The 25,395-nt window shown below is 40.9% G+C and overlaps 1 protein-coding gene across 1 annotated transcript in view; it reads right to left on the bottom strand.

The window, feature by feature from the left end:
- Positions 1-11,854, bottom strand: part of KDM3A (lysine demethylase 3A) — a 33,096-nt gene extending 21,242 nt beyond the window's left edge. The window contains exons 1-9 of the mRNA XM_065633175.1: positions 11,757-11,854; positions 11,155-11,343; positions 8,230-8,385; positions 5,988-6,098; positions 4,292-4,394; positions 3,278-3,402; positions 2,706-2,778; positions 2,537-2,625; positions 170-321 (exon numbers count right to left, since the gene is read on the bottom strand). Of these exons, the coding sequence (XP_065489247.1) occupies positions 170-321; positions 2,537-2,625; positions 2,706-2,778; positions 3,278-3,402; positions 4,292-4,394; positions 5,988-6,098; positions 8,230-8,385; positions 11,155-11,325 (980 nt within the window). The 5' untranslated portion in view covers positions 11,326-11,343; positions 11,757-11,854. The remainder of the gene's footprint in view (positions 1-169; positions 322-2,536; positions 2,626-2,705; positions 2,779-3,277; positions 3,403-4,291; positions 4,395-5,987; positions 6,099-8,229; positions 8,386-11,154; positions 11,344-11,756) is intronic.
- Between the last annotated feature and the right edge of the window lie 13,541 nt (positions 11,855-25,395).

The raw sequence follows: 25,395 nt of genomic DNA, 5'->3' as shown, positions 1-25,395 counted from the left end.
GCAAGTAAATTATGTATCCAGGGCAATTAAGTCTAACACTTTTCAATGCCAATATTACAGAAGATCAGTTACCATAGTTCTTTAAAATGACTTCTGAGTGAGTTTGGCTAAGAATTGGAGTTATTTTCGGAGGGGAAAAAGTCTGTATAAGCATAAACTGATTCCTTACCCCTGAGGAGTTTCTGCACCAAGATTGGGTGGTGAGTTTGCTGGCAGGGGCAGGCCTGGATGCCTTTGGTCTTTATTTGCAGGAGTACATCCCAGCAATGCTTCACCCAACATGGTCGGTACTGACTGCACTTGTCCCTGACTGGGAGAAACCTGTAAGGGAGATTTTAACAGTTAGGAAAATTCAGGATAACAAAAATACTGCTTTGCAGGGTTCAGCTTAAAAATAAAAATACATGAACGCCCTTCCCGCCATGTTTAATAAAGCTCATTGAAGACTATTCTTCTCTCAGACCGTAAGACAGAAAGACCTTAGAGTGTCCTTTTACACCTTACAGGTTCAATGAAACACTGTTCATGTTCATTCCGTTTCCTCCAATTAACAATAAAATTTGGGAGGGAAGATGTATATTAAGAGGGCAGAAAGGAAGACAGAAAGCTCTGCTCTTCATAACTGCCAGTGCAATGATCTTTCTAAAATAATTGCAGTAATCAGAATTCAGAAATAGCTTTCAGAGCTCATCTGAAAATCCTAGAGAAAATTAAAACTGTGAAGCTAATCTGACATCACCAAAAATCTAGATGTAAACTTCCCTGTAGTGAGAAAAATCTTTATAGTGGGATCCTAGAAAGCATTAAGAAATCCTGTGCCAATTAAATCACCCACCTCACAAATCTACAATTCTTTCAGGAACACAACAGGCCTACCAAATTCACAAGTGTCTTTAAAAACAGGTTTTTTGTGAGGCTCCTTCCTCAGCTCTAACATCCACATTCCACTCCCACATGCTCAACTTACTGCTGAAGTTACACTACAGATTGTTACCATCAGCTCCTTTCTGCTTTGGTATAAGACAGCTGTCAGGCATCGAGACAAGTCTCAAAAAACACTGGAATTAATTAACTGCAAAGTACTATCACCTACTATGTTAAACAAAAAATATGGCTTTGGTTTATCACTCCCATATATTCAGACCCAGAAAAAAATCTGAGAAACAAATGGAGCTTGTGTTTTCATTATTAGAAAGTACACTCACTTGTAACTATTTTGAGAAAATTGTGGCAAGACATTTCCCAGTCCTTCAAAGAAAGGGAGACCAGAAAATGAGAACTTCACTACTTTAAGGAAAAAGTATGGTGAAACAAGCTGTGAATTCAGATCACAGTAACTCTTCTGCAGACATTTGGAATAAGAAATAAAGACCAGCTTTGCATGTGTCAAGCAGGCTGCTCAGTGGCTGAATTTGCAGAAAGCTGAAGAATGCCAAATTGAGCACCAGAAAGTTGCTAAATACACTCAAACACGAGCTATAGAAACAACATAAGCAAAGCATGACTGCAATGCACTGGCTACTTCGCGCACATTCCTCCTCGGCAGTAAATACAAGATAGATCACTCTTTTCATTGAGGAATCTTAACCTGGACTTGCTACCTCATGCTGTATCTTTGTGAAGCCATTAAAGGCTTCTAATAATGACATCCAGTCATTAGCCAGACCTACATTATTGACTCAGCACAGGACTGCACAGAAGCCAAAAATCAAGAAGTCAAAAAGAAAACCCGAACCACCTACAACCCAAAACAAAGTCAAAACCCAACCCTTCTGCCCCATCATTGCTCTAGAGTTTCCAGATGGCTACTCCTGCCTAAAACACAAATTTTGGTCTGAAACGCTGGAACAAAATTATAGGGTAAGTTTGAAGTACTGTTCTTTAGCCAGGCCATTATTTTTCATTTGCATTTCTATACTTAAGTTACCCAGATCATGTTTTGACCTTTGAGACAGCCTTCTTTGATCTCAGTGATACTTGGCAGGTCACTCACAAGAGAAATAAATGTAGATATAGAAATACTAAAAGAGTAGCCATATTCCCTTTCTGTACTAAAACAACATTCTTCCAGACTGCTGCTTGTGTAGCTTTAATACTCAAAGCTTGCAAGTGTAGCTGAGGGTTTGGGTTTCAGTACAAAATACTTAAAGAACATGAAAACCAAGGGTAATCAACTTGAGAACTACTTTGTATTTTCTCCCACTATGGAACAAGTGATCAGGCAGGTTAACTCCTAAGCAGGAGAGGGCAAAAAGCAGTTTAAAAAAAACCAAACACAACACAAAAGAAAAGGAAAAAAAACACACCAAACCACCACAACAAAAAACAACCCCTACACCTTCAAGGCTCAGTAACTTTTTCTCAGATTATCACAAGGCAAGATGTTTTACCCACGCCTAGACAAGTTTCAAAGAACTCAACACACCCTTCCAGGGATTATATCTATTATTTGACTTTCCAATCTAATCCTTATTTGTGTTCTGAGAAATGACATAACCATTATATAACAGTCATATATAACATAGCAAGACGTTACCTCAGGAGAAGATTTTGTGTGTTTAGCATCAACACTTCCACTACTCTCAGATGACTTCCTTTTCAGGCCCCCAATTCTTTTAGTTTTATCTGGAAAAGAAGGTGATCAAAATTAGTCTATCACAAATACGCCACTTAGAGTTTGAAATACAAACATTAACAGGTCTTACCACATTTTCCATTGTTGTCATATATGATTTCAACGTGAATTAACTCTGGATCAAGAGTTTTTAAAGCTGGAATCTTGGAAAGAAACAAAAAACACAGAAGTAGCCATTTAGAGAGGTGAAAATTACCATCTGAATGTATTTACCTTCAATGTGGCATAGACTAAGCTTAGGCACGCCTAGGTTCTTTGAACGCCAAACTGAATTTAATGATTCATTGTTAAGACAAGTGTCTCTGCATGAAAACACACAAACTGGTGCTTCAGAGCGCTGTCTGCTCAGTATAGAATAATAAAAAAAAAAAGCAGGATAAGACATTTGCCTTAGTCTTCAAATAAAAATTCCAGACCTCCCCTATTCTGTGTAGACAGCCACTTGGTGTTTGATAATTCTACCAGTGGCATAAAGTAATACAGAAACACTTTGAGGTAATAGATTATTCTGCACTACATTGATCCCCATTTTTTCAAGCTTATTAGAGTAAGGATGGAATTTAAAAAATGTGTTGGTGGTGACACAAAGACAAGATCCTACCCATCCCCCAACTCTGTAAACTCAGAGCAACTGGATTTTACCTCCTGACAGTTGACTTCTAGAGTTCTTGTAGCTGGATTACCATTAACAACAACCGCTGTGAACCACTGGGTAGACGGATCCAGGCTGTAAATTCTAATTTTTGAACCAATTATATTTTTTCCACCTTAAAAATTGAAAAAAAAAAAGGGAACTTAAGAAAAAGGGAGCATGAAGATCATCACAGTTACCAATACGAATTTGCCAACAGTACCCCATGTAAGATGCAAGTAAGCAAAACAAACCGAGAACCTTGAGACAACTTCCATAGAGTTCAGCAGGGGGAGGAAAACATGATAAAACCATGTTCCAGCTACCCCCCTGCCTGGAACAGTTCGATGAAGTTTTCTGGAGGTCAAGACATGCAGCAGCAGCCAGACTGACCTCCAGATTTCAGACAGAGAAGCAGAGCAGTGGACACAGAAATGAAGATTCAATTATTATGTGTGAACTTTTCCTCTTTTTACCATAATGGAAAAGACAACTCTAAGTTGCAACACTTAATTTTCCAAAACAGCAAGACACTTCTTGCATATGCAAGTATGTAACTAGAAATGTACCTGTATGAACCCAGCAATTAAGAATTTGAAGCTGGCAAAGGTAAAAATAATTTTAACTTGACTAAAAAGTAGTCTCTATATAGGACTTCGGAAGTTTTAATAAACAAGCAGCAGACTGAAAAATAAAAAAAAAAAAATCTAACTACTTGAAACTGTAACCAGCTCCCAATAATTTCAGTGAGAATTGCTACAAACCTGACCCCTCTTTTACAAGTGCCAGGCCATCTACATGTACCTAAATCATGTACTAGCTCTTGCAATGGAAATACTTGAAACTTAAATCTCTATAATCCTCCACATTTTGCATTCACTGCTGTGAAAGAACATGGAATCAGTATTTTAAAAAAGCTTTTTTCCCTACATCAAATTACTGTAATTTACACCATCACTGCAAAGACTTCCCTTCTGACTCAAGTATTTCTTGCCAGAGTTTTACACTACAGACTACGGTTGTACCTTGTACCAAACGGGTTTCATCTAGGTGTTTCTTAACCAAAGCCTGAATTTCTTCATTAACAATTTGATCATCCTTAAGAGGAAGCCTGGAACTGTCCATATCCTATGTAGGTATAAAAAATAAAAAGAAAAAAGTTTGTATTATGTATAATGCTTTTGATTAACTAAAAGACATAATGTTTAGAAACAAGATAACAAAATTTCACAGAAAGCCAACAAATTTCTCATTATTCTGTGTTCCTTCAGCTCCTAGGATATTGTATTTATTAAGGCAGACATCATTTCCTCACCACTGATCTGGAATGACCATCTGCAAGCCAGACTGAAGCAAGCTCTCTACGTCCACTTTAACACTGTTCCAAAACCAATCTAGCTTTATTTTATTACACCGCTAATAAGCACTAAGTTTAACTGAACCATCCATTTTTAATGTAGGATTTTAAGTTCTCCAAAGCAGCAATTTATAAGAAGTCCCGAGCAGATATAAGCACAATATTTTAAGTTTTATGTTTCTATTTACAATAATGCCAGGATCCAGTCCATCTCAAGACATCATTATAAAATGTTCATACAAATGAAAAGTCAGCTACATCTAAATCATTCATAATTATTCAGCATCATGTATTTATATATTAGGTTTCTTTCCATTGTTATCTAAAACAATCTGCTTGACAACACTTAGAATTGATTCTGAAACTGAAAGTTTAGAGCAAGCTTTTAACAATGGCTCAGTGACATTAAAAAAAGATTTTTTTGTCCCAAGCACTGCTCTGATGTTTGTACGAAGCAGAAGGCTCAAGAATTAGTCGTCAAGAAGCTGTTATTCAAGATGCCAGAAAAACAATCTTCTTCATTGCAGTATGGACTTTTACATAAAGAAATCTTTACTCTTTTGTTAAGCCAACACAGGCAAGACAACAATCTACAACTCGAATTTAGCTTTAAGTGATTCTTTCATTAGTTTTGCAAGAGGAATTATCTGTTTGCTGACTGTTAACAAGTTCAAGTAGAACACTAACGATGGCACTACCAGCAGTTTCAACATGGGACATCTATTACAAGTTTTATTCAGAACCTTTATAAGTCTTGAGAGTAGCTTCCTGAAATGGTTACATCCTTTATCATTAGCAGATACTATTCTTCAAAATTTCTGAGCAGCCAGTCACACAGGGCAATTTTTTCAACCAGTTTCTACCTAATTTTCATTAACAAACTTTCCTCCTGGTGCTCAATAAAGGGACTATAATTCAGCCCTCTCATTTACATCCTGCCCAGTTCCACATTTGTTTAGGATTAGAAGTGATGTGTTTCTACTAAATAGCAAGGTTTATTCCAGACATCGCCACAACTCTTTCCATAGTAATGACAACCATGTTCACAAGAACAAAGGGAAACTACTCCAGACTAATTCCACCATCAACATGATACAGCTGCTGCCACCTCAACTGAGTACCTGTCCTAGCACACTCCCTCATCTAGCTCTCTTACACAACCATGTCCTGGATCAACTTCAGAAAGTTTTTAATTAACACACACATTACATTCCGAACTGATATTTATGAGTTACAGCAATAAACCACTACACCTTCTAAGTTTTTACTCATCTAAAGTTTGCATTTAGAACACGCTAACTCAACATCTTAAATACCAAGATAAAAGACTTATCTTCCATCTTTATAATATCATACAAGGTTACCTGAATGGGTGTCAAAAGGTCTTCATGAAGAAAAACACATTTCTCTTCACCAAGATAGCGTACTGAAACCATTGATCCCAAACCAGCTTTGTCCACTAAGGATTTGTAAGTCTAGAAAAGTGATAAACATTTTCTTAGAAAGAGAGTAAGAAGATCTTATCATGCCTCATTTGCATTCAAAAAATTATTTTAGTTTTGCATCTATTTCTCTATTAAGATACCACATCTACACACAACTCCAGAAACAAAGCAAGTTTCTAATAAAATTTCTAACACACGCCTAATAAAGTAGTTACTGGACTATACTTGAAATTAATTTACTTTATTAGAAAGAGTAAGGAATTCAGTTCAGGTGGCTGTTATTAACAATCATTAATCACTCACCTCAGCATGAAGAAATTACTAATACTAAGAGTTCTAATTGTGGATATGTTAATGAAAAGCCCTCCTGATAGCAGATTGAGGGAATAACTACCAAATCAGTAAGGTTTGCTGCAGGACTTACACTGCAGTTCTCAAAGCTCAAGCAACATTGATAATAGGCTTAGTTTAGGCATATGATGACTTAAATAACCTCAAAGGTGTTACACCACTGCAGTGCAATGATGAAGTTGTGCTCAGGTATTCCAAAGGCTTTAAAGAGAGACGAGAAATAAAAATTTCCTTTAAAAGCCTCTGAATTCTTCCCTAATACGTTTGAGGTTAAGTTTTGTCTAGTCCTGCAGTAACAGCTCTGAGCAGGCCTAGAACACGAGCAGTGGCAAGAATACTCCTCCCTACCTGAAAGGCACATCTGTCCCCCATTTAAAAGAAAAAAAATTATTCTGATAAGAGTATGTGTTTGGTTTTGAAAGGACAGATCAAGCAGACAAAGACTTTCTTCCCCTTTGTTGTTTTTGCTTCAGCTATGACAGCATTGGCAAAAGGCCAGTCTCACCATAAGAGGAACACGAGCCTTCCCAGGAGTGACTGGGCATGACAAGAGTTCTGCAAAGCCATTCCATTTGTCAGGAACACATCCTTTTTTTAACTGCCGCCTTTCCTACCTTGTTTTTTCCCTCCCCCTCTCACTACACAAGCCTTTTTTGCCACGGCAAGCTCCAGTATTGTACTTTATGCTACATTGTTCCTCTGCTAAATGAGTTTTGAAACATCTGCACTGCATGAACCACACTTCAAAGGCACCATAAAGGAAACTTTATGTGTGACAAGTATCCAGCCTGAACTGTTCAGATACTTGCAAAGGGACAACTGCCAAGATCAAATAAGCAGGTCTTCGGAACGTTTTATCAGCAAAATCTTACTAGTAGAAATGCTGATATCGGTGCACAGGTTGGGAAATAAAATAAAGGATCCATTTTTCCGCTCCTCTCCCATCCTATTTGGCCTCACTTCCAATAAGTATCTGTTTACATTAGATTTGCTTACGAAAAACCTCAGCTAAAACACAGTAATATGAATCACACTGCATACTTCATACCTAGCCAAGTTAAGAGTATTAAACATTGACTACAACTTCAGCATAATTAATCTTCCACAAATTTACATCTTCATTTCTTTCACAACTACTTTTATGAGGAGCTGTATCCAAATTAGTCAAGTAAAACTACATTGGCTGAATACATTAAGAAATGTTCCCTGTTCACCTCTACAGGCCAATTTGCCAAGCCAGCCATGCATGGCAGCTCCAGAAAGCTTAGTTCACTGGCTCGTACAGCACAGCACAGGTTTTCATATGCACAAAACCCAGATCTCACAAGTTATCTGTGGCAGGCAGCCATCACGCAAGTCATTCAAATTATTTTTGTCTCAAATCAAGAACCACTGAAGAGTTAACAGCACAGTAAAACAAGAATTTAAGATAAAAATACAGGTTATCCTTAGAAACCTATTATTTACCCTTTTTCTTTCTATTCTTAACTGCAATTCCATGACAGAAGGAAGAAACATGAGACTAGAGGGAGAAGGAATTAACGCTGTACAGCACAATGGTTTGGGAGGGAAGTCATAAGATACAAAAGATATAAAAATACATTCCTTTATCTCCAGGCACAATATACTGAGTCCAAACACTAAGAACCTCTGCCCGGCTCTAGCTGTACAAAGACTTTGAGTCTCCCTTCAGATCACATGTAAGAGTCCCCAAGTGAAACTGTACTTGAGAAATTCACACTTGTAACAACACTGTCCTCAGAAGATGGAACTGCAGAACCAAAGTGAGTTAGGCCAAGCCTATACTTGCCATTGCAGGCCACTGGACAGGAGACATCGGATTGTCTTGAGATCTTCTTTCAGCCAGTACCAGTTTTTGCTCCACCAGGAATGCTTTCATTTTATGGCTATAGACTTCTATCCATCTTCTTTTTTCCCATGGCTCATCATCAAATTCTACACAAATCTACAGGAAGGAAACAAAGTCAAGGAGTGACTAACCACAAAACTCAGACACATGCAACATGCAAAAGCATAAACACTAATCTCCTCAAAAAAATATTATTAGAAATGCTTATAATGCAAAGATGATTATTGCCTTTCTGTCACATAATAAAGCAATCACTAAAGCATCCCAGGCTGACCTAGTATTTTATAAGTGATAGCCAATGTTAACTGGTTTGCCATTGTTACTGTCGAGATAAAAGATTAACATTCCTATTTAACCCTACAACTCAAAAAGTCCTCTGCTGCTCAAGGGCAGTTAAATGTGTTAACTCTGCCACCAGTGTTTACAATCAGGGAAAAAAAACACAGAAAAAAAACAACTTCAAAGGACTGTATACAGTTGTGTCACATGCATTTTTCATAAACTCTAAATTAGAGTACTTGAATAAACAAGCTGTTCTTCCAGAAATATCTTAAGAATCCCAAATAATAAGTTTAGTTAATTTATTGAACGCACAAATGACAGTAATCCAGCAAAGGCGAACAAGTTATATAATGTGAAGGTCATTTGCTGCCTGCTCTTAATTGTTATTTATCTTTACAAATCTCTGAAGACATACAAACTTTTCAAGAGGAATGCAGTTGTCACTTCATGGCAAAAACCTGGTGGCTTGGCCAGTTTCTTTGGGACGGTATTACTCTTCTTTCATAGGCAACACAGGGAGATCAGCAAAGGATTGGGAAAGATGACAAACACAACTTTGCCAAATACCGGAATTGAAATATCTTGGTAGAGAACGCTGCTCTCAGAAAGATCACTCCCTCTTCCCATAAAATATAATGACCCAGTCTAAATACATTTAACTAATTTACCCTAACAGCAGAGAAACCTCCGTTGAGTGAATCTTAGAAACATTCCCTTGTGTTTAGCTTCCCTCTAAGGGGAAAGGCAAGTAAAAGCATGCACACAAAACAGCATTACCACAGAGAGGAGGTGTAAAACTAATGAGTGTAGAAATGAATTTAGTCATTTTGAAGTTCACAGAAACAAAGAGATAAGTAAATAACACAAGTACCAGAACCAGAATGGCTTGTTTGGTCTATAGTATCCACACCGCACAAACAGGAAAATACAGTTCAGAAAACACTCTCAAAAGTAGTTGACGGTCCTTCTATTCTGTAGCTTTGTCCTGACGCTATACCAAAAGATTAAATATTTCTACTCCTTTATAGACTTTTTTTTTCCTCCCAGGCCATTACTATTTTAGGTCCAACTATACATTACTCTCCCACAGAGCTCCGAGAGAGGAAAAGAAATAGCATGTGTTTTGGGTACAAAAGCTCTCTACACTTCAATTTTCTACTTTGTAACTTCTTTAACACTTTCACTGGAGAATGCATTAAGTCAATCCCTTCTGGCAGAACCGTAACCGGTTACAAGGCTCACAGTAAAGTCCCTCACAGCACCTGCTCCTTCTAAGTCCCAGAAAAGGTCCTCAAGAAATTTCTGCAGCACCGTCCTCCTCCTCACTCCAACAACAGCATAAGGAGAGCCCAGCCAGCCAAAAGGGGCCAGAACTCCAGCACTGCTGCAGATCCACAACAAGCTCAGCCTCTAACAACCAGCGACTCTTCATAACAAAGTTACCACTTCCAAAAAAGAGTTAGAAACACATAAGATTTCTTCTTATTTGACTAGGAGCAGACGTTCAGTCAAATAATCAGAGGTCACAAAATTCTTCCCATTAAAAAAAAAGGCAAGGAAACCAGTTTAATGGAAAGACGCTACTGTTCTTGCTGTCAGAACAGGCTGCCACCAAAGTCCCTTGTAAAAATGAATAAGAGGACCATGTAATAAGCTGTCATTCTTATAAAAGAGTTTTGTCCTTAGCAAATACTTTGTATACTATAGTAATTGCTCAGACATGGCTGAATAGTTTTACTGTCTACAGTTGCCAAACAGCCCTTTAAGAACTTCTCAGTCAAAGCGTGAAAGTCACCTGACTTTCACCCAAACTACAGTTAACAAATTAGACTAAGTTTGCAATAACTGATTGCATGTTTTAAAATCCTGTTGGTAATCATTATTTAGAAGGGACCACCATGCAACAGGCATCCAAGAAACTTCCAAAACCATACAGGAATGTAGTACATCTTTTAAGACAACAGAAGGACTTGTTTGTTACTGGCTACTTCAAAGTTTCTTCCAACCAAAATGATTCTATGAGGCTCTTAGGGACATGGTTTAGAGCTAAATTTAGGTTATGGTTGGACTTGATGATCTTAAGGGTCTCTTCCAACCAAAATGATTCTATGAAAGAGCTAGAAAGAAAAGTCACATGTCATACCAACATAGGAATGTTTCAGTTTCATAAGTGCAATGTCTGGGGGGAAAAAATCGTTTACAACTGACAAGGTCTTAAATCACGTTTAGGAAACACGCAGAAATAAAACCTCGGCACAGATGGTGCAATAAAACCCGGAAGTTTTCAAACCGCTGGTGGAAGAGAGCACAGTTATAATTAGTTTGAGGTAATTTCCGGCATCAGTACAAGCACATCGGGGGCTTCAGCCAGAGATACACGTGTTTTCCAGCATGTTCAGCAGGTAAGTTGCCCCAAAAGACCTCTCTCCCCCAACAATAACATATATATATATATATATATATATATGTGCGTGTGTACACAGACACCCATATATATATACACGTACAGAACGCACACGAAGTTTCCAGGTCACAGGGCCAGCCCGCTCGTTCCAGAAGGTCTCTCCCAAAGTTCCCCGTTACCTTCAGGTCCTGTTTGGAGATGTCCGTGTGCGAGACCGCGCGGATCTTGCCCGCCTTCCAGGGCCATTCCAGGACCCGCGCCGTGTCCCACGGCCCGTCCTCCTCCTCCCACAGGCTCAGGAACCTCTTCCCCACCAGCAGCGACCAGCTCCCCTCGAGCCTCAGCACCATTTTAACTCATCGGGAGGCCTCCGGGGAGGAAGCAGAGGGAAAAACAACATCAGAACCGGAGGGCGGGCAGCGGGGCTCCCCACAACGGGCCGCGGGGCCCGGGCGGGAGCGGCGTCGCTTCCTCCGTCCTCTCCCCTTCCCTCCCTCGGCCCCTCAGACACCCCCCGGACGCCTCCTTGCCCACGGTGCTGTTAATCATTGCCGGAGTGGGTGGAAAGCAACACCAGAAGTCGGCGCAGCGCAGCTCCGAGCCGTCCCCACCGCGGCCCCCGCCGCCTCTTTGTTCCCTCCCCTCCGAGGGACCGAAGCGGCGGCTGAAGGGAGCGCAGGGAAACAGACGAGCGGGCCGAGCTCCTCCCGGACGCCTCTGGGCCCCACCGACACCCCGCTCCTCCCCGCCCCCGAGCCGTGCCCCTCACCCTCACCCTCACCTGCTGCCCCGGCCCGGCTCCTGCCGCCGGTCCCCACCCGGCGCACCCCGCGGTCACAGGGCGCCCGGGCAGCGGGTTCGGCGATCGCGGCGCTTCCCCCCGCCCGGCCCCAGCAACAGCGACTGCGGCGAGAGCTGCCCCGGCCCCGCGCTCCCGCACACACCCCCTCACCCGCGCGGCCGCCCCCCGCCCTATCCCCCGCTCCTATTGGCTCTGCCGCGCCAGCGGGGCGGGGCTCGCAGCAAGCCTCCCGCTGCGATTGGCCCGGAGAGGCGGTGCCGGCGCTCCTGGCCACGCCTCGAAACCGTTGCTCAGCAGATGGTGGATTAAAAACGGTGCGTATCCTTCCGCGAAGCTGCGAGTGAAGGAGTCCGCCAGCCCGCCCACGTCCACGAAGAGCCCAAATATGGGGCCAAACGGAAAAAACAAACGTGTTTGAGGCCGTAGCGCCCCTTGAGGCTTACGTTTCTACCTCAGGCGGGCTGAGCTTCGAGCTATAAGCGTCGCCTTTGGGGTCAGCGGAGGGATCTGGAGGAGGCAAGAGGCGTGAAACGGCCGCTTATACGTGCGGTTCGCGGCGTACTCAGATATAGCACAGGGGGAGGGGGCACCTGTGGGGCGCTTCTGCGCAGGCGCAATGGGCGCAGTGCACCTGCGGGGGCGCTGCAGGCCGCCGCCTGCGCCTGCGCGGTGGCGGGCGGTGGCGCCGGGGGCGGGCGGAGGCGCCTCTCGGGCCGCCATCTTGTGCGGCCGCCCTGGGGCTGAGGGGAGCGGGGACAAGCGGCTCGTGTGTGATGGGAGAGGTTGTAGGGGAAAAAAAAATAACACGCGCTAGAGGTTCCTTGGGAGGTTAGAAAGCTTTAGAGGAGCCGGAGTTGAGCTGGGTTAAAGTGGTTCTATCTACAAGTGGATGTTGTCCGCCACCTCAGGTCCCGTATTCATAGAATCATTTTGGTTGGAAGAGGCCTTTGAGATCATCGAGTTCAACCATAACCTAAATCTAACACTAAACCACGCCCTTAAAAACCTCATCTTTTAAACCCCTTGAGGGATGGTGACTCCACCACTTCCCTGGGCAGCCTGTTCCAGTGCCCGACAGCCCCTCCTGTGAAGAAATGTTTCCTAATATCCAATCTAAACCTCCCCTGGAGCAACTTGAGGCTGTTTGCTCTCATCCTCTCACTTGTTACTTGGGAGAAGAGACCAACAACCTCCTGTCATGCAAGACCTTCACGCTCTTCTGAAAGACCACAGCAAGATTATAGAATCATAGAATGTCCTGAGTTGGAAGGGACCCACCAGGATCATCGAGTCCAACTCCTGTCCCTGCATGTGGCAACCCCACAGTTCACACCATGTGTCTGAGGGTGTTGGCCAGTCTATTCTCGAACACTGTCAGGCTTGGGGCTGTGACACCTCCCTGGGGAGCCTGTTCAGTGCTCCAGCACCCTCTGGGGGAAGAACCTCGTCCTAATATCATAAGAGAACCAACTAGTTAAACTGAGACTACGTTAAGCTAGCTGATCGTATTTTGCATTGACCTAACAAGACACGCGTACTCATCTTTTACCGTAAGGCTTTTCTGCCAGAGGACGTGGGAGGAAGAAGATTAAAAATGAAGAAAGTACCCAAGGCCATGAAGCTGCTGAGTCATCCAGTTTACTGGAAGCTGGTGGTGTTCAGCTTGTGCTTTCTTTGGGGTTCCTTCCATCACAAAAGATGTCTGAGCTCCAAAAACTCCCTGTCGGACAGTGGCGAGGGCTCCGCTGCGGGTGGGATATTCCTGCCGTGCTCTGGTCTCATCATCCATTTTGTCAAAGCCAGTCCCACCTTTGTGTTAAATTCATTGTTTTAATTTTCCCCACCAATTTGCTTCAGGACCTTCTGCTGACCACTTGCCTACTTCTACATTCAAACAAACATGTTTGTTTATGAAGTCAAAAGGCATTAAAAAAGTTCCCGTGCGCCATGATGAGGGAGCTACCGTCCTTCATGCCATGGAAATCAGGCAGCCCAAGTTCCTGGGTATCCTTAAGGCTTCCCCAGTGATTCGTAGCAACAAGAAGAACCTGGTAATATGTAGCATTTTCAGCAGGGAAAACAAACGAGCAAACAAAAGTGAATAATAGCAAATGAGTCTAATATATCAGCAACTGCATGTAGCCTGAAGAAATACTTGTTAGTGGGCACTAAAAAGAAAAACAGGTATGTTTGCTTCTCAGATTTAAATATTGAGTGTATAGACCAGGCCTACAGAATAGAATTTGTGAGAAGATATTGCATAAAGCAAGCTATATTTGAAACTACCAAATTACTTGCTCCATGGTAGGTATTCGGCTTTTGTAACAGCAGCTGTACAACATTTACCTCACACAATACAGTGTTGTATATTCCATTTATTTGCAACTCATAGTTTTTATGGCTACACAACACTTTGCCTCAATGAGTAGCTGATTAATACATGCAGGAAGGGTGATGTTAGGCAACAAGAGAGCAATGTTAGTCGATACAGTAGATCAAGCTGTTGGTAGCACTCCAGTTGTTTAATGGTAATTTTTTCCCCGTTAGCACCAGAATAAAGGAACGCATTAAAGAGAGGTTGGAAAGACAACAATGTGGGTTTTGTGAATGAGCAGCTGTCATGTGCAAAGAGTAACATGAAGATTGATCAAAGGTGTTTTAAAATGTATTAGTTTGAGTGGGTACTGACCTAGAGGGCCAAGAGAGCAAGCAGAGGGTGACAGCTACAGTGACGTAGTCCACGAATGACATTGAAAATGAACTCGCATAGGAAATGATGCTGGGTCATGTGATCAAAATGCAATATTTTGAATGTATATAAAATAAATTAGCAAAGACCAGAAGACAAAATGGTGAAACAGGCAGAGTACAAGTTGACAGAAGCCTGGACAAAAATCATGTGTTCAGGGTGCAACCAAGCTTTCAGTACTGAAAGAGCAGAGGTATCCAAAACCCAGGGGATGGAAGTTGAAGCCAGATAAAATATTTTTTCATTTTCAAGCAGAGAAGATAATGAGATATTTGCTTCACTTCCCTAGGATTCTTCATTCCTTGAAGAAGTTAGATCAGGACCAGATACCTTTTTAAAATTATCCAGCTTCTTTAAAAGTTATAAATTTGGAGTCAGCAGTGAAATCCTGGGTCGAAACGTCCAAGATACAAAATTTTAAGTTGTGACTATAAACATCTCTGAATTTGTTGCATAGTTTTAGAATATACTTCTCAATCCATGTGACCAGGATTTTAAACATACAATACAGAAAAACAGATTGTTTTTCTTACCCGGTTATTTTATCAGCACTCACAATGGTCTCCACAAAAACTAATGTTTACTAGAGAAGTTTTGTGTGTATATGTCCACCCTCACACAGTGTGTCAATGGAAATACCAGAATGTTCACATACAGCTTGCAAACAAGCTAACAAAATACCATGCAAAGTACCTGCAAAACAAACTATTGCTGTAAATATACAGAACTGATAAACTACAAAGCAAGTTCTTCTGCCTGCAAGGGGTCTGGGACATATTTTTTTACAGCTGGCTCTGTGTATGGGGTTGAACTGCTAATAGGTAACTCTTTAGCTCCTCTTTGAGAAAGCAGTAATCTCTGCAAACAGGTGCTCTTTAAACAGTAAGTTCAGAACACGCTTGAATAAATTATTCCTTTCAGCCACCTTTAAATAAGTAACAGCACTTTTGGATGTAGTATCGCTAGGAAAAAAAAAGTGTAAGAAGCTACAGGTGAACAGAAATTTGTATTTAACAATACCTGTGATAAAGCTCAATAGCCAGTTTTATAACTATCAATGCCTGAAATAATCCACATTGGGGCATTTAAGCGTACTTCTCTGCATAAAAAATCTGGATGTGCTCTTCAAATATTTGTGCTTGAAAATTGGTGTCTCACTGTCTAAAATAATCACAGACACTTGGCAAGAAAGGGGCATTTTATTCAGCTGGTAGCCAATGTTAACCGTCACGGCACTGTGGTTTTGGAAGATGTTTTCTGTGATAAGTGAGGGGAAATTGCTTTTCAGGGCTCCTCTCCTTCACTTCCAGGATAAGCCCACAAATCCCAATTACAACAACAGTCCATGCAAAATCTTATGAATACTGGTTTTTAAAATCTCGAGTGTAGCGACGTTTAAAGGTTTTCATTCTGAATCAAAGCCCTGTTAGGGGCTGAGCATGCACAGGAAGAGAAAATGAAGTGCTTTGTCTTCTAACGATTAGTGATTAAGCTGTAAGGATGAGTAATTAAAGTTGAAAGTGCTTATGGTCAGACAACAAAAATACTGGCCACGTGAACTAGAAACAGGGCTTTGGGAGACACCCAGCAGCTTCATTTCTCCTGGGTGTCTTGAGATACAGTGCTAAGGAATGAGTGATAACAGACCACCAGAAGCTTTGTTATTCACTAGCACCCAAATTGATGTAGTTTAATTACTCCTTAAATAGCTAAAGTAGGTTGTTTACTACTCCTGTTCAGTGTAGCTCCAGTTATAGCATGGAAAGATAAAAGGCAGTATTAGCTCTTTTCTCAGGTACGTTTGTGTTACCTCAGCACACCTCACATGGATCAGCTTTGCCAGACCAGCACGACTAGTTCTGTCTCTTTTTTTTCCATGCTTATCTCTTTACCATCAGATAAAATAAAATAATTTATGGCTTACATTAGTTAATATTGTCTCATTGTCTAAAGCTAAAGGAAGCACATATTTTGACTCAACGTACCTTATAATGCTATGCAATTAAGTTCACTTGCTGAAGGAAAAATTCCATAGGAAATGCTGAACTTGATCTTTTTCCACCACCATGCATACTCTGCAGTGGGGGTTAATTTTTCTTTTGGTAGCTATGAGTTAGGAGGACTCAGGTTTGCTATCGCAACTGTAGAAACAGGAAATTGTGAAAAGACTTTTAGGAGAATAAATCAAGATCAACTGTTAAATTTTAATTGATTATCTATTTAACATTTAATGATCCAATTATTTAATGGGATGTTAAGTATTGTCTGGGGATTGCGATTGGATATTAAATTTTTCAGATTAATTCTAGAGGTAGACAGGTGTTTATAGATAGAGTGATGCAATAACCTTTGAAGAATAACCACGAACAAACATTAGACATAAACAGTGGTTAGTAATTACATGCTGATTTTGTTTTTCCTTGGCTGCTCCAGTAAAGAAGACCTGTTTTAGAAGAAAAAATGCCCTTTCCCCAGAGGAGTTAATTATTCAAAGGGTTCAGGGTATCATTCTTTAATAAAAAAATGAAAATCAATATTATCTTGATGGATATAATTGAATCAAGTCTCTAAGACTGCCAGCACAGCAGGAATGTTTCAGTGATATTTCTACCCATGTACAAAAAGAGCCACCAAAAGTTAAGTAAAGCTACACAGTGAACTTTAAGCAACATTATTTAATGAACTGAGGAAAACTGTTCTTTGTTCTTTAGCTTTACCTCCAAAAGCCTCACAACAAATGGAAAGCACGTCATGTTATTCAAATTCTGCTACTGAATAATGTCCAGGCTCTTTCATCATTAAAATAACATAACCTGGATTTGGCAAAGACCAGTTAGCGCTTACACCCTTCTCTGCTGGTGCCAGGGAGGTTCTCGAAGTTGATGAGACGTGCTTGCTGCTGTCTCTCTTAGTTTTCAACAAATCTGATTGAGCTTCTTCCCTTGGGAGGAAAGTTACACCCTTCTCTTGTGATTCTGACAAGAAATTTTGGCAATTCATGCTCCCAGGCATGTGTAGCAAGGTGTCAGGTCAGTGAATCCTAGTCTAGGTGACAGAAATTTTACTAATATTAAACCAGCCTGCTACACTCTTCTCTAGGAACATTTGGACAAAATTCACTGTGCTGCTTTCGGTTTTTCAAAACCACGTGTGTTCTGTTGCAAGTATTTGGGACACATTCAACCTCAGGAATTTAATGTATGTTTTACCTCCTAGTGTAGTAACTCTGATTCCAGTAGGAAAACACAGAATCATTTCAAGTCAACAGTCAGCTGAGAAAAATACGTCCTTTTTCTGGTTTGGGAAATTCTGCATGTTGTGCTGATACAATATTAACAAAGCTGGGGTCATGCTATTAGATCCAGTACAGAAGTACTGGTTGGGGTTGGAAGGGACCTCTGGAGGTCATCCAGTCCAACCCACCTGCTAAAGCAGGTTCACCAGAGCAGATCACACAGGAATGTGTTCAGGTGGGTTTGAATGTCTCCAGAGAAGGAGACTCCACAGCCTCTCTGGGCAGCCTGGTCCAGGGCTCTGGCACCTCAAAGTAAAGAAGTTTCTCCTCATATTCAGATGGAACCTCCCGTGCTTCAGTCTGTGCCCGTTGCCCCTCATCCAGTTGTTGGGCACCACTGAAAGGAGTCTGGTCCATCCTCTTGACACCCACCCTTGAGATATTTATAAACATTGATGAGATCCCCTCTCAGCTTCTCTTCTCCAGGCTGAACAGACCCAGCTCTATCAGTCTCTCTTCAGTATCACTGAACCTGAAGGAAAAAAAAGAGAGAGTGAAAGGTTAAGATCCCAGATATTGGTGAATATAGAACAGGGAATTTTTCAAAATCGTATGTTGCTAAATGTGACCTAGTTGGTGGAGCACAGAACTGGCAGCCAGGTCTGGAATATAACGCTAAGTGTGTCATTAGGCAGGTAATTTAATTTACCTCGTTTCTCTGTGCGATGGGGATAACAATAATAATTCTTATGAATTGGTTTGTGTTGTGCACCTGAAAGATGATGAGTGCTATAGCTGCTAATTAAATAATATTTTAATCCTCAAATTGCCTTTTTCTTTTAAACTTTAATAAGTGTTTATGCTCCCTATGCCAGGGAGGAAAAAAGCATGATTTTGAAGCATATTTTTCCCAGAATATATTTAATATTAAATTGGGATTGAGTCATCTGTTTCAGATAAAGGGACAAGAAATAATACATGAGCAAGAGTAGAGATTTTTATTAAGATATATTCAAAGCAAAATCAAAGCAGCAGACATACCTGTGCCTTCAAAACAGCTTCCACCTTCCCCATCCTCTCAGTCCAGAAACTGGCAATGGGCATTGTGCTTTTTCTGCAGCTTAATGAGAAAAAATGCAACAGTATCACATAAAAAATGGGTACAGCTGTGAGTTGCAGGTTGTTACTGATGCTCTTTGAGTCTCAGCTCTGCTGAGGCCTCTTCCCTGCACCTCCAGCCCTGTGGAGGGAGCACTGGACACTTGTAAAGCCACTGGGATGGTAACTGGATTCCCTGCAGTGCAGATGGGCACTGATACTGGTGCTGGCTGCTGTGGGATGACTCACTCTATTTACCACTGAAAAACACTTAGTAATTTCTAATTGCTTACTCCTCTTTGTAAGGCTCCCCAAGTGAACTACGTGTGGGTGAAACATAACAGTGTGTTTTTCCAAACCATCTCTTTTCACAGTTGTCAGAGACTAATGGCTGTTCTCCAAACCCTAGACTTTGGCAGTAAAGGTTTGTACCTAAAATTAAAACAGTTGTTTTAAAGCAAATTCCTGACTCCAGTGAAACCAGAAATTTCATCTGCTGATTTTTAAGAGCTCATATGTCAGTCTTCTTGAAGAGGAAGATTGCATTGTCTTACCTCTCATTTCTTCTTAAAAGCAGAAGAAGGTAAAATTGAACTTTTCTTGCTTCCCAGTGTCTAATGCCCTAGATAGCATAATTACCTAACTGCAGTTCTCAAAAAAATAGAAACAACATTTTCCAGTTTCTTTTGCAGAAGAACTTGTGCTGCAGCAAACATTTCTAGTGCTGCTTCTTACTCTTATTTCCTGTGCACAAGTAATCACTGTATAACATCTAGAGCTGCAGTTTTCTAATGACAATATAAGATACACATCCAAGTTACTCGGGGATGTCTCTGTTCAAGAAATAAGGAGTAGCTTAAAACCTGTATGCCTGCCTTAGGATGGCTAGAGATCGATTTGTTTCAAAAGCAAGTAGGAAAATATTTTAGGTGATTGAAATAATTGATGAAGCTGAAAGGGATTTTATAAATGCAGTGTTGGAAAAAAAAATCAGTGGATCATTGGAGGACTTTGAATTTTAGAAGGCATGATTGTATGTCGGGTGTTATTTTCCCTGACTCACACCACAGAGGTGATTAGTATTATGCCTCTGGTTGCAGCAGGGGTAGGATATGTCTCACTTCATATAACATGTAGGTCTCAAACTGCCAATGCAAAAAATAAGCATTTAATGAACCTCATCCACCAGCAGGCATCTTGTCTAGGCTCACTCTGCAGGGAATGAAGAGAAGCGTGTCCGGAAGGAGATTCGTACTAAAATAGTTGTCTAGAATAAGTGGGACAAATTATCCCTCAGAGATGTCTGATCTTCCTCCTTTGCTGTAGAGGTTCCTGATTATTGACTTATGTTCCACCCTTTCCTTCCAAGTAAATGCTGAACTAGATACAAACATAAGGTGAGATGATGTCTGTGCTACTCTTCAGTTTACACATTGTTGCCCAAATCAAGTAGGCATTGATTTTTTTTTTTTTTTAATTTTATGGAAAGCTACTGCGAGTGAATGTTAGTGTGAGGCACTAATGAGCTCATAAGCAGTACAGTGTATGTTCAGAGTTCACAGGTTTCCAGGAGTACAGATAACCTTTTGAACATTAGAAGAATAATATCTAAAGCCAGGAATCACAGGATTTGGTTGTGGCCAGAAAGGATCTTTTAAAGAAGGGGAAAAAAAGAAAAGAAGAACTTTGTTTGAAGTTCATTATTTTGTCAGAGTGCTAGCGTTTGTACAAGGAATGCAAAATAAGAATTTAGGAACACAGGCTAGAAAAGACACCAAATACATTTTAAATGGTTCAGAATGCTTGCATATGACTATTCCATAGTACAGTGTGTTACATGTGCTACAGCACAAAAGAAAAGGTGATCCTTTTGCTAGGTTTACCATCATAACCTATATACTTGCTCTCCAAATATATTTTGTGTAGATTCTTTCAAAGTTAGAAAAAAGTGAGTAGTGAAAATGGAAGCTTAACTAGCAAGAGAAATGTTGCTTTATAAGCAGACTGTCAGCATAAGAAACCAGGACGTGCTGCAATTGTTAGGACTTTCTGAGCAGGTGGTATCAACTGATGGCTTAAGAAACACTGTGTTAGGTCATGCGCCCAGGGATGTTGCTACTGGTTCACTGTGTAGAACTGGCGTTGTTACTTAATCTCTTTACACTCACATTTTCCTCTCTGGGATTAACAAATATTTACCCACTTTTAAAAGTACCTTCTGTTCTTCAGAGAAGTGCTGAATAAATACAGGGTAGTATTACCATCAGCAGCAGGTAATCCTGTTAATCTAACATGCACCCTATGGGTATGCTGAATATGTTCCATACCACTTGGTCATTGTAGTTAGATTAACAAAGCATATTACAGGGATTAACTCCTAAGTAATGGCTGCAGCTGCCCACCATGTGTGTTTACTATAGCCCAAAACTAGGGTTTGAAATCCTCTTGCCTATAGTGAATAGAAGGAATGTGCTTGACTTCTACAGAACCAGTTTCCAAGTCAAAAGAACAATGTCTTGACCTAGTTGTTACCAGTAAGAGGTTTATAACACAACCTATTGCACAGCGCTCCAATAGCTGCTGCGCTGGGGGAAGACATCCTCAGTGCTAAGGCAGCTCCGGGGCTCTGCCTATCGCACCAGTTCTGCAGACTTGTTGTAAGGTTAAAATATCTCATGTCCTACTGCGCTGTAAGAGCCGCAGCTCACAAAGTCATGTCTAGACTACTTTATAAAATATAAGCTGGAGATAAAGCCCTCCCTAATGTAATGCAACTTCAAAGCTGGCTCTGCTTTGAGCTAGAGGTTGGACCAGATGACCTCCACAGGCTACTTGCAACCTAAATTATTCAGTTACTCTACAAAGTCAGGTGTGGAGCTGTACAAATACACTTTTATTTTTTTTTAGCAGTTGGCTTTTTTCGTTCCTCTTGATTACTGTTGTAGAGTAGTTTGTGGTATCACAGTATAAACTTCTAGGAGCTCAAATTCCATTTTCAGCTGTAGCCTTTTCAGATCTTTTGCTAAAGAGTCAGGCTGGATCACTGTGAGGAAAAAGTACTGGGGCTTTGCTCGGTCAGACATGCATAATTTAGAAATGTGTTGGAATATTATCACTTCCCAGTACCAAATATAGGGAGTACTCTATATGCCATTCCCACAGCACTCACTCTGACCTTTGGAAGCTGTAAGCAGACACTAGCCAAGAAACCGTTATCTTGTCTTATTAATAGTGACATTAAAGTGAGAGATTGTCAGTCTTCAAAAGGGAGCAATGTTTATAGAGATGGGGTCCTCTATAAGTAGCCTATAGAAGGTAACTTGAAAAATCTTATCACAGTGGGTGTATTTTTCCTTTGTATTTTTGCGGAAGCCTCTAAGTTGTTTGTTTGGATCCTGGTTTGTTTTTTGGTTTTGGTTTTTTTTCCATTTCAATTTTGGAGCTTGGCTTTTTTCTCTCCATGGGAAGACAATTAATTCATGTTCTTACTGCCATATCATGAGAAAAGCAGGATGATACTGCAAGTTTTTTATACACCCTGACTGCAGAGAAAAAATCTAGTTATATAACGTGTCCAGATAAAGAGGCATATTTTTCCTGACGTCGTTTTTAGTTTTTGCAGAATTAAATAGAACTAGAACTAGCTTAGTGTGGTGGAATTTCATGTTCATGACTATACATGGTATGAGAGTCAGTGTCTTTCATATACCCTGTGCTTTGACACTCAGCGTTTCTCTTTGCATTTATAGCTAAGGAGAAAGCAGTGGATGGTTTACACACCTTGAGAAGAACAGAACAGGACATGTATGGGAGAGGCAGGTGCATTGTGGTGTACACGAGGAGGAGGAAAGCCCTGGTAAAGTATGAGAAAACCCCTGGAGCAGTGAATGTGTTCACAGTGTGGTTGCTGCTGACCTGCAAGTACTGAGCAGCTCCTCTGGGAAGGCGTCTCTGCCAGGTGCACCAGCACAGCCAGTTCCCTTCTGCCACCCTCAGGCCTCTGCACAAAATTGAAATCTGTACTTGCCACATCCTGGTTTGTGCTGGGATTTAAATTGATCCGGAAGGTCAATAGCAGCTTTTTATTAAAACTTACCATGAAGTAGCATTTATACAATTACTAAAGCATGTTTTTACAAAGCTACAGTAGTCTAGTAATTGCTTAGTAATTTCACCTGTGTACAGGATACTGCTAAACAGAGCAGTGCCTGAGATACCAAATTGGTTGGTTCAAGGTGATTTGGCAGGGGATGGTGCAGAAGCCCACTTTGCTTTCCTTTCTGTTGCCTTCAATTTTTGTATTACATCAGTCCGTGAAGACAGCCTGTCTCCAGAAACTGCTAAGCCCCATCTGCAGTGGTCCTTCAGCTTTCCCCTAACATAATTAGGGCTGTCCACAGCCTCCCCCACATTTCTTCTCTCTTTCCTTGAAGGAAACCTCCTCTCTTCTGCTCACGAGAGAGGCCCCTTTCACTCATTATTTACAGCCTCTTGTTATCTTTAGCTTTCCCGTCTGCATGGCACCTCAGTGAAACCTCAAGGCCATGCACTGACCATATTTCTCTCAACATCCCACTTTAGCAAGTGTAATGTTCACACTAGCACTTAATTACCTCCCTCCTTTCTCTCTGCGTCTGCTCTAAGGGCAGGAACATGGCCAAGTCATCCTTCAGTACCTTTACTATTGTATTGTAGTCATCATTAAACATTATACAGTAAAAAAATTCCAAAAAGCCCATCCTTCCAATGCAGGAATATAAGAACAGATACAATGGATCAGACCAAAGCTCTTGCGTCTTAGTATCTCCTCTCTGGCAGTAGCTGATATTTAGGGTTCAGAGAGGCACACAGCAGAAAATTTAAAGAGTGACCCGTGCATCCTCCACAGCAGTTTGCCCAGAAAGTGACCTTTTCCCTTTAGCTTTTCAGAATGTTTAAGTGTCCTGTTTTAAAGCTGGAAAAGGCTTGGTCTTGCTGCTGGTTTCCAGTCTTGACAGTATTCCTTATTATTAGAAGTCACTCTTGCAGTTCTTCTTTTAGAAGTTTCCTTTCCTTAACAGGGGGTGCATGTCTGTCATGCTTGTCTTCTCACTGCAGCAGACATGCAGAGTGCTGGTGTTCATGGAGAAGAAAAGCCTCAGGAGGAAGATGGTGAGAATCTGAACCTGCTATGGGGAAATCCCAAGCTGACACTCTCCAGGCATCCAACCAAGATTATCTGAGCAGCAGGTCTTCCTCTTTGTTTGCAGTCTTTATCAAATAGATGGGTAGATTCTTGTCTGGCAGGGACAGGGAGAAGCACTTCATAAAAATAAGGGAGTTGTATGTCACACCCCTAAGAGGAGGCAGTGGCTCTTCTTGCCTGCTGTAGCAGGAGGCTGTAAAATTTGATCCAGAAGATCTCTCTTCCAATAATTTCTGATCACCATTTTCTTTGCTCATATGTAATTTTTTTATTGGACTGTTTCTTTTTCCATTTTTGTTGTAAGCTGTCTGTAGCAGGGTGTTTAGGACATAAACAGAGACAGGCAGATCATTTGGAGACGTCAAATAGACCTGGTGGTTGTGCATGACTAGGCTGAGTTGGAAAGATGGTAGCAAGTTACAAGGGATGAGAAAACTAATCTAAGTGTCAGAAGTACTGTAATAATAGTGGTAATTTATTAATGTCTTTATTGGCATTTAAGGCTGAAAAAATAAGTTCCAGTCTGAGGTACAGTCCTTTTTTCCATCAATTTATAAAATGCTGCAATCCAAGCATTTTCTTCATTCTGAAATAGTAGAATGGAAAACATGCTGAATTGGGATAACTTCCCATGGAGCTGGAGGGTCTGCAGATGCCTCACAGCCACTACTGAATTAATCTAAAACACATGGATTTATTCCAAGGCAAGAGGCATCTTGTATCATGTAAGTTACAGAAGGAGAATATGGGAAGCAAAGAACAGACTTCTCGGAAGACACTTTTATGCACAACTTTAGGTATTCAGAGCTTAATATTTGGAGATGTTGAGTAGCAGTGACTGATCTTTGTGCTGTAGTTTGTGTTAGAATATTTGGTACCAAGCTATCCCATTTAGGTTGCCCAAAGCCAAATGATACATTCAAGCATACTGTTCTCCGTGTTTTCCCCAAGCTCTTGTAGCGAGTCATTGAGAATGAAGAGTGTTTCTCAGCAGTCACAGTTCCCAGCTCAAATGCCAGACCACACCACTTTTGAGTCAAAATAGGCATTTCTTAATCTCTCTTTGCTAATGGCCATAGCTCTAAAGCAAGTAATTCAATAATAAAGATGGAAATGGCAGCCAGAAAATGCTGACTGTCTCCACATGCTTTAACAATACTCCCCAAAGAGTAGGATTAAGCTTTTTGTATCTAGCCCATATCTGTTAGTAAAGCTGTAGGTTTGGAAATGCGCATTTTTTATTACTGTATTCAGGAGCTGCATTCGTCTTGGATTTTTGCTCTGTTATGTTGTCTTTTTAGTTTTTGCTTCATTTGTTTATTCTTTTGCTTCCCAAGCAGAAGTCAGGAGA

The sequence above is a fragment of the Caloenas nicobarica genome, chromosome 4 (assembly GCF_036013445.1).
Source record: "Caloenas nicobarica isolate bCalNic1 chromosome 4, bCalNic1.hap1, whole genome shotgun sequence".
Lineage (NCBI taxonomy): Eukaryota > Metazoa > Chordata > Aves > Columbiformes > Columbidae > Caloenas > Caloenas nicobarica.
The sequence above is the reverse complement of the archived record's forward strand: the minus strand, read 5'-3'. Positions and strand labels throughout refer to the sequence as shown.